General features: G+C 37.0%; 1 protein-coding gene across 4 annotated transcripts in view; it reads right to left on the reverse strand.

Annotated features, from left to right (window-relative positions):
* The window catches only part of STK39 (serine/threonine kinase 39), an 85860-nt gene that overhangs the window by 51819 nt on the left and 18026 nt on the right, over positions 1–16015 (reverse strand). For 3 of the 4 annotated variants that reach the window (XM_014249236.2, XM_088058815.1, XM_088058814.1), the window contains exons 2-10: positions 14419–14531; positions 9412–9520; positions 7956–8097; positions 6564–6619; positions 4761–4870; positions 4561–4662; positions 4242–4375; positions 1096–1144; positions 924–989 (exon numbers count right to left, since the gene is read on the reverse strand). In XM_014249236.2, coding sequence (XP_014104711.1) covers positions 924–989; positions 1096–1144; positions 4242–4375; positions 4561–4662; positions 4761–4870; positions 6564–6619; positions 7956–8097; positions 9412–9520; positions 14419–14531 — 881 coding nt within the window. The remainder of the gene's footprint in view (positions 1–923; positions 990–1095; positions 1145–4241; positions 4376–4560; positions 4663–4760; positions 4871–6563; positions 6620–7955; positions 8098–9411; positions 9521–14418; positions 14532–16015) is intronic. The other variant, XM_088058816.1, reaches the window with a different exon arrangement.

The raw sequence follows: 16015 nt of genomic DNA on the forward strand, positions 1-16015 counted from the left end.
TGCAGCCTGATGTGCTAACAAAGGCTGAAACAGCTCCTTTTCTGAAATGCCCTCCTCAAAACATCCCTCAGCAAACCTGCTCTTAGAAGGCTGGACTCAGCACACTACTGTGCCATCCGCAGAGCCTCAGCAGTCTTGGAGCAGGCATCTCATACTGAAGACACATAGTGAGTTAAGGCACAACAGAAGGGGAAAAGGGAGTTCAGTAATTTTTCACACACAACAAACAGGAGTCTACATTCATTCCTGTTTCTTAGCTTTTATGAAAAGCAGTTTGCTTCATATTTAAAGGTCTTACAATACTCACCTCTTAGGAGTTACCATTTTTTTTATCCTGCTGCACATGACTTGGTAAGCTCATTTATACGAGTGCCAAAGGCACCACAGAAATACCAGAATATGCCCTGCTGTGGACTTAACTCTGCCACCCGTGGAATAAGGCTCCACTAGTCTGAAAATCACAGCAGGCCTCATGCAGAGTTTCAATGTGACATTTCAGGAATAACATTTGAAATAATCCAAAGAACCAGGCAGTTGTCAACAAATACCATTTAAACTATCTTCACCCTTTCCCTAGGTGATCAATGAAGATATGAATTGTGCAGTTTATGAACCTATATGTTTGTAGGCCATCTTTTTCCCCACAACTAATTCACCTGTAGCTTTCTAAGAGGAAGTGAGAAAAAAATCATATCAAGTATGACAAAAACCATGTATCATTTTGACAAGGCCAGAAAGGAAGTAAAAATGCCTCAGGGCTTCCTAGAGAAAGCAAGGCTGCAGAAAACATTAATTTAATACTCACTATCTTTGAAGGACTACTTAAAAGTATGGTTCAGTCAGTCAACTAAAAATGTAAGGCAACTGAAGAGTCCCTGCTTTATCTTCCACAGCAGTCAAGAAAAATACATGAATGCACTCACCTTTTTTGCTCTTTGTGCTATATTAGGTGTTCTAGTGAGCAGCTTTTCAATCAGGTATTCTCTATTCTGCAAAATCAACATTTGTTAAGTTAAAAATCAATCCAAGGAAAGAAGAAATTTCACATAGATTTTAAGGCAGAGCAAAATTTACTCGTAGGGTTAAACGTTTTACCTTGGCTTTCTGGAAAAATTTGCATTTTAAAAGTTCTGCTGCTGTGGGCCTGAAAGATCAATAATAAATTAGAACAGAAAACAAAGACCCCTCTCAGTGAATACAGTACAAGACGTTAGTTAAATGGTACGTCTCTAATACTTTTGAATTAGTACTGTATGAATGGGGAATGAATGATAATAGCTACTGAATTAATTCACACAAACTCACTTACCACACATGAAAAAAAATTAAGCCTCTCTATGGCAAAAATACCAAAAAAGAGAGAAAAAAAAAAAAATCAGTCTCTTAAGCTGCCAATTTTCCCCCTTTTTTGTTCAACACAAATGCATTTAACCTTTAAAAAAAAAGAAATAAGACAAACAAACAAAAAAAAAAAAAAAGAAAAAGAAGAAAACACAAAAAGGCAGGTATTTGGCTTTTTTCCCCAAATGACTCTATGAATACAAGTAAAACTTTGTTCCACAGCAATAAAAGCATAATTACACTTTCCATACAGCAGCATCAGTACCTCCTATTGGCATTCTTCTACCTCGTTGATGTCAGCAGATACTCTCAAGAAACTGTACTGACACTATTAACATGATGCATAAACCAAAGAGAGTCATTGGGATCATCTTCCAACCAAACAGATAAATACAAATCAAAACAACTGTAACTGACACACTTCATTTCTACTTGCAGTTCTGTTTAAGTCTCTTTCAGCAGTTCCAAGAGATAACCTCAATCTCATATCTACCAAAGTGAATGGCAGGTTTTGTCTCCCTATCTTCAGGGATCCAAAAAGCTACTTATCTAGCGAAAGCCAGACTCTAGTACTGAAGCAGACTCTGGAGAGAAAGCAAAGCATCTCTTGGGATGAGATAAAATCCTCCATCATTTGCATTAGGAGCCCATACCACCATCCAGGACAAATTTTGACACAGCTAAATTTAGGGAAGTCAAAATCTTCAAGACTCATAAATCTTCTAAATAAACAGAAGCAACATCTGCTCTAGTTACAATAAACTAGGTAAAACAAAGAGAAAGCTTCCATTTGGAAAATACCAATCTCAAAAAAAATCCGCAAAAATCTGACCTAGTTTATTTCTTTGAGGACAGACCCATAATGTGAACAAAAGATGAGTAGTAAATAGTCTGTATGTATCTATCAGTTCACACATGCAAGGGGTAATGAAACAACTCTTGACATTAATAAAAATAATTCCGTTTAGACAGACAGTAGGTTCCATAGAGCATGTATTTTTCTTCACCTCCAAAGCACCAAACTCTACAATAAAGGAGTTCTGATTAGTGGTCCTGTGGAGACCATCAGACACAGTAGCAATTCATACATGTATCCTGGATGAGCAAAAAGGAAGGGAAAACTATTTAAAAGAAAAATCAACTTCTGTGCCAAAGTTTTAAAGTTCTCAAAGTACAGTACCGTCACATCTCATAACAGGGCTATGCACACTTAAAAGCTCCATTTTAGTAAAGTTTTATCCAAACCAGTGTTCTCCATTCCTCTACCATCAATTATACCAGACACTTCTGAACTGGTCTGGACATGCTTTCTGGCCCTGTTTTTCCACACAAGCTGCAGCAATGAATTACAGCTGAGGACTGTGAGCAGCATCTGTGGCACTGAGGAGAAACACCCACAGACATTCCCAAAAGGAAAACATCATAGTCTGAGACAACAGCAGTGCAATGCCAGTCCTATAATTTGCCACAAAGATCAAGGGCTTCTCCCACAACTGACATGATCGCTACTGGAGGGATCGCTGTGCAAAATTACATCCTGGATTGTAAGAAATATGAAAAATAGTGATGACCTCCCAGTATAAAAATAATTGCTCTATATCTGTTTTTATCTGAACATCTATTTGCTGGTCTAATTGTTCCATTCAAGGCAATCCTGAGTATGAAGGTATTGCATGTGTTTTAATAAACATATAAGTTTAAATAAGTACCTTAAACACCAATGTTTCAACACCAATGTCTTTACTACACATCAGGTAATTCAGCATTATGTATTCAAGGAGACAGGGAAAATTCATTTTATTTACTTCTCATTACTTCTCACCACTTTAATCTTGCCCTGAAAATTGCTAGATGCTGGAAACTAAAAGAAGCTTGATTATCAAGAGCTTGATTATCCATTATTATTATTATTCCTATTTGTAAGCAGCCAAACTGCAGCACTAAGCTTAAAGCATCAGGACTCGCTACTAAGACCAACAAGGTTAAGGGGCTGGGGAATCTGAAAGCAGTACACAAATGATCTTTGAGTGAAACAAAATTTTTCAAGTATTTCAAGAATAAAGACATGACCACAATCTTTTTTCTTAATTATACTTGTTCTCTAGTATTCCTGTTGCCACCTTTTCAGTTTGACTCCCCACAACCATATCCTGGACTAAGGCTAACATTACATCAGGAAGTACACACCATAAAGGAGACATACAACCAGGATTGCTCTCTCAGAACAATCTTTCCCTAAAAATAGTAGCTCTGAAACTTGAGAAAACAGCGATATACTAAATGCCTTAGGAAATAATGCTTCCTACAATTCTTTAGAAAAAAAAGCGTGCAAAAATGAGACACCATGACATGCAATTCCCTACATAAGCACGAGGAAAATTCAACAAACTTGGAGCCCCTAACTTTGGAGTAAAAAGAATAAATACATCTGAGTAACTAATTTTCTCTGGAAATATCCCAATTAAAAACAACACTAAGTTTATGTCACAAAATGAGAAAAATCAACGTAAATGATTTATTTCTAATTTATTTTAAACGCCAAGAGAATGATATATTTGGTTACCCACTGTTCTGCTGCTAAATCTGAACGGTCTTATTAGACTTGTGCTCAGTATCAAGATTTATGTCTTGTTTCAGATAAGAAATTAAGACATAGAGCAAGGACTTTTGTTTGATTGGTGTTTAATTCAATACTGTGTTTAAGTATAAATACATTAGGTTAACAATCAGAAGTAAACTTAAGGAATGGTAAAGAGGCAATTTCTTCTCCACAGATGGAGGTGACTGAAAGCTTCTATTTACAAATTCAAACCATACACTTAAATACTATGTCACTGTAACTTAAAGTAGTCTATGTATTTTCAAAAATAATTCTATTTTACATGGAAATAGTGACCTACCTTTTGGAAGGATCTTTTTGAAGGCATAATGAGATTAGTTTTCTAAAGGATTTGCCATATTTTTTCATCATCTCCTTGTCCTCTACACCTGTCTCTAAAGTGGGAGGGTCATTTTGAAGCGTTAGCATTAACACCTAAAATAAACCCAAAAATGAGGTGTCGTAAGCAAAACAAACTTGAAATGTAGAAATTAAAAGAGAAAATATACTCCACAGAATACATCTATTTAGATACCCTGAGTTGCTGTTTAAAATGCAGTTCTATCTAGCAGCATTAATAATACAGCTAACAGCATTAACAATTATAAAATGATTGTTACTTTCATAGGAGGGTATTTGTGATAAGGTGCTGCTCCTGTTGCTAACTCAATGGCTGTTATCCCAAAACTCCACATATCGGCCTTGAAGTCATAACCTCGCACCTGAAACAGAACCAGAAGGGAAAACCAAGGTGGTAATGTCTTAAGCTCCAAAATGAAAAGACAAAATATTTTAAACTTTTGATTAGCATTAGAAATACCTGCTCCATTACTTCAGGGGCCATCCAACAGGGAGTACCAACAAATGTTTTCCTTACTTTGTTACGAGTAACATCACCTCCCGTTGCTAAAAATGCACTAACACCAAAATCTGGGAAAGAGGAGAAAAGTTGAAATCTGTGAAACCACCAATAACAAAGCAAAAGTTTTGTATTTTAGAAAAAAAGTCAGTCCCTGAAGGTATGCTTATAGAAACTCCCCATTGCAGACCTGACCTCTGATCCACGACAAACTGTGAATGAAATGCTATGAAACAGAAGGTATGGTTTTACCAGGGAAATTCACACTAAAACATCCTCAAGTTTAACCTCCCAGTATCTGTTTTCCTGAAAAGTTGCAAAGGACATCTGTCACTTAAAATTTTTTAATATGTACTTTGTGCCAAGGTTTGCATCTGATATTGTTCAAAGACAAGGAGCTGCTTCTGCATAGCAACTCAACATGAATGTGATTTGAACAGAGAATACTATATGTAATTTCAATTCATATGGGAAATCGATAAACCAAAGACAATCAGAAGAGTAGTCACTAACATGTGTTTAATAGTAGACCAGGACATGAGCAAGTAGCTTTTTCCAATTTCTAAAACATAAGGGGAAAAACAAAACAAAAAACAAAGAAAACAAAACAAAACAAAAAAACAAAAAAAAAAAAAAGGAAAACAAAGCTCAGCATTCTGTTAACCTGTTACTACATCAGTGGCAGCTGTATGGGAGAAGTAGGTATGTAAAAGAGAGGTAGGAAGAAAGAGCAGGTTCCCAATGTATGCAGAAATACTGTCAGTTTTGAATGGAGCTATATGAAGACTATTTCCAACTGTAAAATTTACAATCCAGTTATACTGAAACAGAGTAGTTCACTATGGACTTCAAGTTATTCTCTATTGCTTTCCTACTATTACCTGATTTTAAGGTTGAGAAGAATACACCTCCAGTAATTACAGAAAAATGTAGTTTTATCATTACTTGACGCTGGCATATTAAAGCCTTTAAAACACATGTTTACATGGTATTTTGAAAGCATAATTTATTTAAAAATTACAACTTCTGCCTATAGCCATTTTTATTACCAAGGGCTCTCAGTGCTCAGTCACCCACCACAGACCATGGAAGGCCTGGCAGTGTGCTGGGGGAAGGGGCAGGGATCACCACCTGTTCTCAGTGTTTTCCAAATAATCTGATACCAACCTGAGAGAGGGGATATGAGCCTTGCTCTTATGAGACCAAAACAATTTAATTCTTACAGACTACATCTCAAGAAGCACATCAATGCACTCAGAGGACATTTAAGATAAACTGTATCCAACAGATACCACTGCCAGACAAATGGCAGACGTGCCAAAAATAATTCTCAGTGAGATATATCTCATGCATCTCAGTGACTAGAAACTTATAGTCAAAGTCCTTATGAAGGACAGTACACACAGGTTGTTGGATCCCCAAGAACTATTACAATTACTTGTAGAAAAAAAATGAAATTAACAGAAATATCAGTTTCTACCATTTCCAAGCTGTTTAAGGTGCATGGGTGAATGAAATGGAAACATTAAGAGGACATTAGAAGGCTTCCTTATATATTTGATGGGACACAGAGAAATATTGAACAATTTCTGAGTCAAGTATCACTAATCAAGAATCCTGATATCTGAAACTTGTGGCTGCAGCACCCCAAAAGGAGTAGTTAAAAGCTTACAGAAAAACTTCTCCCCTTGATATCAACTGCCCACGATCCAGCTGCATTTACATTTTTCTTTTATTTATCCATTACTCTACCACCACCATTACCTGCTATCTGTACAGAGCCATCCTCGCCCAGAAGAATGTTGCCAGCCTTCAAATCTCTAGAATGTATGAACAGGGATTAGCATAAAAGCATATTTGATTCAAACAAATAAATATTGCATACTGAATAGTTTCATAAAATAGCATTTTCAAATTTAAACCAGAAAAAGGAAGCTGATATGTAAAATGTAACTGAGTAACATTAAAACAGAGTACAGAAGTCAAACTCTAACAAATTTTCACGTATAAAAAGACCAGAATTCAGCTCTAGCACAAATGAGCAGAATTCAGGGATAGATTTTAAGATATTTACGTTCAAATTCTGCTTTACTACTTTTTTTAAATATAGTCTCACAAACTGAAAGTTTTCAGAGCTGTAAACCAAGAATTACTACTTTTTCACATCCAACTGTACCACTAATGAAAAAGAAAAGTTGAAAAAAAATTCTCCTCTTCAATCTCTTCAGAGAAGAGACATATCTAACAAAAGGTAAAAGTACTGTACATATCTATCCAATTAAGCCATTAAAGCTCAGGAATAGCAGACATATTTTGCTAAAAGGTAAAGTGGTGAAAAATTATTTGGCATTGAATATGATCAAAATTTAGTATGTGTTTAAGAGTTAACAATATCCATTTAACATACAATTCACATGTAATGTTCAGAAGAAAACTTTGTGTTTGTTTTGGTTTAGTTTGTTTCTTTATTTTTTAATAGAAACATGCAGCCCATTCTTAATGCATATTTTAAAACTCTCATACAGAATCTATCATAACAATTCAGACTTGAGAAAACCTTTCCAAGTTTTATTGAATTTATATTAATACTGAAAGGTAACATAACCTCTTATTCTCTCTTGGAGAGACAATACACACAACACAGGATTCATTAGATGCATATACAATAAGATGCAGTTCCACAGTACCAATCACATGTTGTCATAAAAGAAGAGTTGCAATAGATATTAACTGATTACCGAAAAAAAATCTCTTTGCATTTTTACAGGAGTCTGAGCACCCAAGATTACAGGTTTACTGTGCAACACAATAACCAAGTCACAAAACATACACCATAAACTAGACTCAGACTAGGTATCTGGAGCACCAGCAGGCATAGGACTATGGACCACAGTTCTGGTATGCTTATCACAGCACAAACCTATCCAAACTAGAAGAGAGGGACAGGATAAAGACCCAGGCAAATATTAAACATTAGTGACAAACTGCAACCAAGATTATAGCATCTGCCCAAGCAGTGCCACTTGATAATTACTGATCACATTTATGGAAGTTAAAGAGGCAATACAACTTGCTTAGTCAAGCCACTGCAGCTGACCAGAATCAACAAAGCTACAGTCAGTTTTGAAAATGCTTTTCACTAGTATATGCTCGTACCTGTGAATTTGCCCATTCCTGTGTAGATAGTCTAAGCCCTCCAAGACTTCTTTAAGAATTGTTGCTATTATGGGTTCTTCAAGCACACCATTTTTGTGCTCTCCTCTGTTGACAATATACTTTATTATATCAAGCATTGAACCTGTATTACAGATCCAGGGGAGAAAAAAAGCATATACAAAGCATTATCATATCAGATTCTTTAGAAATCTGTATTTCTTCATTCTTTCTATGCTAGTACAGTTTACATCTTTGCATGTATGTGTAAATGCTTCATGTAACTAGCTCTTAGAATAAAGCACACCACTAACCCAACAAAAAGAGATATAGAGTACTGCTTTTGTCAAAAATATCGTGACACTTAATAATCCATTACAAAGATCTGCTAAAAGCTTGCAAAGCACCCACTAATGAAAGATTCAGGAGTACCCCATATTTAAACAGATATGTACTGCAACAGTCTTGGTTTATTATCCAGTTTAGATTATGGTTCATGTGTTCATGATGTAAACATGCAGCTGCAAGGTTGGAAGGAGACAAGAGCAAACAAATGGTAACATTACCAGTGACATACAGTCTGACATTGAACTTCAGTTATTATACACTTCAAGGCATTTAATGGAAACATTTTGTTTTTATCCAAGCACTATTTGACAGCTCACAGTAAATTCCTGTCATGAATCACTGCTTTCTCTCATGCTCTATGCTTGCTTTTGCTTGAACTGACCAATGTAACCAAATGCAACACAAGTGTTATGAGCACTTCCCATCCTTGTTTTCCAGCATCATGGTGAAGTTGCTTGCTGCCATCCAGACTAAACTTGACCAATATCATGTAAAAACCAGGACCATAACATCTTATTCTGGGGCCTCTCTTTTCTAAACTACAAGCACATTAAATTCTGCCCCATTTTTCCTCTTCCAGAACTAAGTAAGAATTTTATACCAGTAACTATCATCATAAAAAAATGCAATGAGTTAGCTTAAGCAATAAAAAGGATGCAATATGTGTAATACTTGGCCTGGGATGGATTTTGCTTGAATAAGGAATGAGTAATACTCATTATGAAATCAGAAATACGTGCATTTTTATAAAAATAGAGGATTCTAGAGAAATTCCATAAAACATCACACTGACAGAATTGACTTAATTCTGATCAGTTTTCCCTACACAACCTTAATAGAGAACTTTGATAAATTGGTTCAGAATTAAAATTAAATTCTGTTTATATAACTACTGTATTTCAGTACTTCTTAGCCTGTCCTATGAATACAGATATACAAACTTTGTAATCTTGCACATTACTCCTTAACATGCCTACATCTCGAGGTTCATCCTGTGTAGTGTCTTCCCCTTTCTCATTAATTAGTTTAGATCAATGAACTCAAAGGTGGTATATTAGGAAAAAAATCCTACAATTGCCTTGCAGCTAAACAAGTAAAACCAGTAACTTACCCCCACTTAATAGCTTCATAACCAGCCAAAGTTCATCCTTCACCACAAAAGATGTGTAATAGGTCACCACATTAGGGTGATTGCACTGACTCATTGCTTGAATTTCTTTCTGTAAGAAATACAAAGCCCAACACAACAGAGCCAGCTATCAGTCTTGCTACTATAATTTCCAAAGAGAAATACTATAACAGAACTAAAGAATGTACAGAATATGAATCAAGGCATTAAAACATTTCAATTTACCTAAAGATCTGCATGCAAGAAAAAACATTATTGCTAAGAATATGAGGGAAGTTTGGCCAGGAGATACAGGCATAGCTACATCACTTTTCTTCTGACAAAATCAAAGAAATTACTGTTAAAGTCTCAAATTCACAGTAAGCAATGAAGAATGAGTAGTCTCCAAGAGCTGGAGGTGTGGGTACAGGCTGGACAACAAAATGCAAGGAAAAGTCAAAATCTACTGCATTTTCTGTTCCAAAGGGATATGAAGAATAGAATGGGAGCAGGTAGGAAAGGAGGAAGGATGCTGTCAAGCAAAGGACACAGCACCACTGGCTCAGCTACTGTGGGATGGACAGGTAGACACCAGAGCCACACAATCAAACAGAAATGGAGAAAAAGCAGTGTTACAGTCCAAAAGTCATAGCAAACAATTGACTAGAGGAACACACAGTCACCAACAGATGCACAAAGTGGCACTACCAAGTAACAGCATCTATGACACACCACAGCTGTACACATTAAGAATGACTGTCTTGTATCTGTTAATTCAAGCAGAACTCTTTTACTATTCACTCTTTCACCTAATTGCTCTGTAACACCTTTCCAGCCACTCTCATTCTTCTGCCAATCCTTTATATAGGAGCATGAGGCCTCTTCTGTACCAGAGGGTTTGATCTCACACCAATTTAAGCTGCCACAATCCTACTTCTACTTCTCCCTCTCTATCTGCAGCCACAGAGCCCCAATCCATCCTGGTGCTACAGGACATGCTTCTGGAGGGTGAGCCAGTCCAGAAGCCAATCCAGCTAACAAAACTCTTCCTCCTCTCCTCCCTCCCTGAAAAGCAACTGCTTTGAGGTGGACTGTGTTGGTCTCTGACTCAATAGCACTTGTGCAAGTTAGGCACTATGCAGGTCCTACTTAGGCTGATTAAAGCTGCCACAAATCTCATTTCCAACTTTAAACTTCATTTTAACAATTGTTTGAAAAAGTGTTTTTTATTTGCAATGCACTCAAAATCACAGCTGGTTTCTAATAAAAAGTTAATTACATGTATTAAAGACTGGGATTTAATCTCGTGGTGCTTGTAGGTGACTATTAGTCAGGCTGTAGTTTGACATGCTTGCTCTGTTGTCCAAAGTCCTCCTCTTTAGACAGCTTCTGAACCCTGAACCATAGAAGGAAGAATGCCTGAATAACGAATCAATGAGCCTGAATAATAAGAGCAATTTTCAAGACAACTCCCTGTCATTCCCCAGAAGACAGTAGGTGGAAGACAGAAGACAGACATGTGGAGCACATTTCCCTCTCCCTGAAGACATGTCATCTTAAACACAAGTCAAATTACCGCCTCAGGTTCTTAATTCAGGTACCTATTCCAAACCCTAACTGTAACTCTCCCACTCCTGGTTACTATTTCATTTCTTACACTGTTTTATTATTTTCCTATGCTGGTAATAAAACTGTGACTCAAAAAGTCCAGCTGACACCACTGGGCAAAAATGCACCTCATCTACTTTTCTCAGACATTAATAATGCAGAAATGTAACTAATTGACTGAGATAAGCTTCACTATATTTAACTGAAAAGTGCTTTGAATATTCTACCTCTGCATCAACTCATGGGCAACAACTGAGCTACCACAGTAACCACTGCCAAAGGCACCTTGTGTCTCAGCTTTCATGATTTTTTTTCAGTCTTTGCAAAACAAAAACAAATGAAAAGCCCCTCATGAGAGATAAGGGAGGAAATTTTAGTCAGGAAAGAATTAATTCAGACTTGCAGTTCTAGAGAACTCCTATCACAAACAGAATGGAGAGCCTCCACAGACTTCATCTATTTCGCTGCAACCCTCAATATGCACAGGTGAGAGAGAAAAGCATTCACATAAAATACACTGCCAGGGAAACAGCTTGCAGCAGAACATCCAGGAGAACACGCTGGAGCCTTCTTCACATTTATGTCACATGAGACATTCAACAGCAGCAAAGAAGTAAGAGCAATTTAAGTTTCTCCCTCATCCCTCTCTTCTCCCTGCCTTGCACTAGCACAGGCATTTGTGTGCTGCACCAGGCAATAGGCCCAGGTTAAAAGCTAACCTCTTTCAGCCAGGTTATTCCTGATCCAGTTTCACTGAGCAGCTGCATAAAAATGTCTTTCAGCCTAAGGGCAGGTGGGTGACACAGTTAATAAGCAACTGTGAGGCAGCTCCTGTCTGTGCTCAGCTGCAGCACCAGGCAGGTGCCACCGCCTCAGCTGGGTACGGCCCCGCAGCGGCCAGGGCTCCTCCCGAGATCCTGCCTCCAGGGCAACCCACAGCAGAAATGCCAACAGCCTAGAAAATCTGTTCTACCAGCCAAACATTCTACAGAACATTCTGTAGTTTGGAGACTTGAGGTTTTCATTGTTTCAGAAAACTGGAGGTAAAGGAATGGGGAAGACAGCCGGTCAGGACAGTACTAAGGACAGGATTTTCTTCCTTGGCTTAGGGGGTTCGGTTACACTTAGGTTACAATACTGAAAACACAGGACATTGCAGGAAACAGAGTATCGAATTTCAGGAGTTTGGCAGTTTGTGTAACCTCAGTAATATTTAAACTCCCTCCCACACTGCCTTTCTGTATTAGTTGACACTGGTCCAAATCCTAAGTCTGCTTACATGGGCACCAGGCTTGATGCATTTCCACTTCTCTGAAGGCCATGCAGCTGAGAATTTGTGAAGAGTGCCTGTGCACAGCATTCATAAGCACTCTGCACCAGCGTTTTAAAAAACAGCATGTTCAGAGAGTAGACAGTTTTAGAACATCCCTGTGCCAATAAAAACTGTTTAATCAGAAAAATAAGTGATTAAAAACTAATTAGACTCAAAATTTTTAGACTCAAATTCTGCCAGAAATTCAAGAACATTCTAATTACTATCAACTAAAATGAAAATGTTAGTACAGTTGTAACAAGAGTTTTGAAGGTCAATTATGCCTTTTTACAGAAAAAGTCTCTATTTTTCAAACAAAATTTTCAAGTTTCTCTAACAGAACTGAGTCATAAGTACACTAAACCTCACCGAAAAAAAAAGTTCATTATGTAGGTGTACGCATGCACATATGTGTACACATGTTTCTAACTCTCCTAACCATGAACCAGGAAAACCAGAATTCACGTTCAGATCAAAACAGATCAACAAAGAAAAGAAACAAAAAATCTGAACACAGAAAAGCAGAAATTGACTTATGTTATAAAATAAAAAGGTGGTATGGACAGCTGTCTTTGTACCAAAAGAAAGCAATATAGGACCAAAAATTCAAGACCTACTGCCTTATTTGACAGACAGTGGAGACATGCCAACACTAAAGACACTCAAGCACTTGGCAAGGTAACTTCTTATAAACTCGTAACTAACTGCAATAGTTTCTCAGACCACAAGAATATCTCTTGTAGATTTCTGACACTTTTGTCTGGTTTTGCTTGTTTGCTTGTAACATTTTAATTCTTAATTCCCAGTATTAGTTCAAGTTGTAACCAAAAAGATCCAATTCTGATCATTTTATCTTACAATAATTAGTATTTATCTTTTTATAGAAATGTTCTCTGGGGATTGTAGCTGTTAATACATCATGCACAGCATATCACCTTGGGCTTAAACATAGTTCAGGATTTATCTTTTGAGTTTTCAGTTGACAGAATTCTCACTACCTCAGAAGTAACTTCCACTACCACAATCCTCGTAAAAAGCACAACAGTGTCGCATACAAGCTTTCACATAAACTGAAAGGCAAATGCCATCAATCACCAGGGGAAGAGCATTTTGGGTCCTCCACTGTAAAAAAGCCATTTTATCTGAAGAAACTGGATGGACCATACCCTCTGTATCAAATTCAAGATATCTTTTGCACTGGCAATTCCCTGCTGAGGAGATCATTCCTTCAGAGGCAGGAATTTCTGCATTAGAAAAAGCCCACAGTCTCTAGGCTGTAGTATAACCTGTGGAACAGAAGAGAGTGTTCTCACTTTTAGAATGGTTTTGTGTCCTTCAAATCTTGTTACACTGCCTATATATAAACACACATTAGTCTTATAAGCTCTATCTAGAAGCATTAGAAAGCAATAGGTTTTGGGTTTCAATAGTTCTTTATAACTTTGTCTGGATTGCCATAACCAGTGCAGAGGAAAAACTCTTGCAGTTCCTTTACAAATGGCTTCTTACAGGTCCCTTTCTTCTCTGATCAGTGGCCCAATTAAATAACATTCTTCAAACATTCTTGTTATGGCCTATCTGATAAATGTGTGTTACTAACTTTAACAAGAGTTTCCTTGTGTAGATGGCAGTGTAGCCACTCCTCCTTTTCTTCTTACAAGTTACCATTACAAAATTATCCAACATGTTTTGGTGCTTTACACATTTTAAGGATACCTACTAATTTTTTTTGCATATTTGTAATCAGTGTTTAACGAAAGAAAAATGTATCTTTCCTCAGTATTAAAAAAAAAAGACAACCAGACAGTACTCTCTCAAAAACTGAGCTTCCAGAAAACAAGAGTTTAGGGTTTTCCCACAGTTATCCCAAGCTGATCATCCAAGATTCAGGTTTGCATATCTTCTTTTTGTGACATGAGAAAATAGACTTTAAAAAATTATATCTTTAGGGAACAGTGTAAGTCTTTCAGATTATTTTCAAATCTTTCTCCCATATCCTGCATAAAATTCTTACTCTTGGACCAAGCAAAAAACAAAGTCAAAACAGAAGGTAAGTCTCCATGTAACATATTGCCCCCTTATTTACTTACAAGTAATTCATCCATACTGGTTTGGCATTTTTCTAAGTTGATCCTCTTTATTGCTACACGTTCTTGCCTGGGTTTGCAGAGTGCTGCCTGGACAACTGCTGTAGCACCGCTACCTGAAAAAGGGCAGAAAAGGAACAGTCTTGAATTAAACCAGTGACTAGCATGAGAAGCCCATACTGACAAAGAACTTCAAATCTGATGTCTATCCTTTTTGCTTTGTTTTTCCTTTGTGCTTTCCCCACATGCATACCTTTCCACTAGCAAGACACCTTTCACACTTCTCAGATGGAAAGAAAAACCTGAAAGTTTCTTTTTGCATGCCACAAAAAATTCCAGAGTCAACAACTTAAAATGATGTGCTCGTTTATGAAGACATAACCACCACCTCAATGCATTTCGTAGTTTGGAAACCATTACACTTCTGTCTTTGGACACATCTGCTTTAATCAAGAACATGGCCTGCACGGTTGATACATGGAGGGGTGAGTACTGTGCTTAATCAAATGTTATTTCTTTCTCTTCTTTTAGATCAGTCCCTGTTTAACCAGTTTTTTGTTACCCTATCCAATGAACAGAAAAAAATCAGTAATCTGTAAATGCCAAATCTTCTACAGTTCCACCAGTGTTCCTGCTCATTCATTGTGACTGGAGAAACACCCTACAAAGGAGCATGCTGATCCTTGTGAAGAGCACAGGAGGCATGAGTATCACGCCAACAATGAGAAGATGCAAGTTACTGAATGGCCCAGCAGAGAAAGTCACTCATGTTTACATGGCATGCAAATCATATATGGTCACACAACTACGCTGACAACAAAGCCCAGGGGAATTAAACAAATGTGGGGGAAAGGAATAGAATAATTTTCGCTAGTATGTTTTATTTCTGAACCATAGGATTAAAAGGTATTTTTGCTTCTTTTATCAGGCACCCACTGGCATTGCCTCAGTCATTATTGCCTCAGTAAATTAATGAAATGATTGCAAGAAATATTCAGAAGGAGTTTAGCTCAACTTGCACATCTTGCTGCCACATCAAATATAGCAATGTGTGCTTCCTCAAATAATCACATTGTGCTCATCCATGCAGAAATCTAAAAACTCCCAACAAGCTTCTACCTGTAATTCTAAATATTTCAATATAAATTATGGATTTCTGGTAAGTCATTTGAGCAACATGTTATACTGGCCTGCTTATAAACTATGTTCTATTTATTTGGCATGTCCTAGATGAATACAAATTGTGAACAAAAAGGTTTTTGTTGTCAAGCTCTACAAATGTGGATTCAGTTACCAGCCGACTTAAGAACAATTGAGAGCCTTTCCCTCTGCACATCTGAAAACAGCACCACCAATACCTCATGACTGAAAGTTATTGTACATGTTTTAATTGCTATTTGCTTAGCTATTTTCATGGATTGTTGGTTCACACGATGTTTTCACTCAAATTACAAAACTTTTTAACTGTGTATGAATTTCATGTCAAAATTCTGAGCTCATCTTAAAAAAAAAAAAGTCTCTTTAAAAAAAACTCTCAACAGGACTAACTAGTCATGTTTCTGCAGGATGTGGTCACGGACAAATATTGACATGTCCTGTT

The sequence above is a fragment of the Pseudopodoces humilis genome, chromosome 8, assembly GCF_049639895.1.
Source record: "Pseudopodoces humilis isolate 2021_Gansu_Grassland_sample_001 chromosome 8, ASM4963989v1, whole genome shotgun sequence".
NCBI classification, from domain to species: Eukaryota; Metazoa; Chordata; class Aves; order Passeriformes; family Paridae; genus Pseudopodoces; species Pseudopodoces humilis.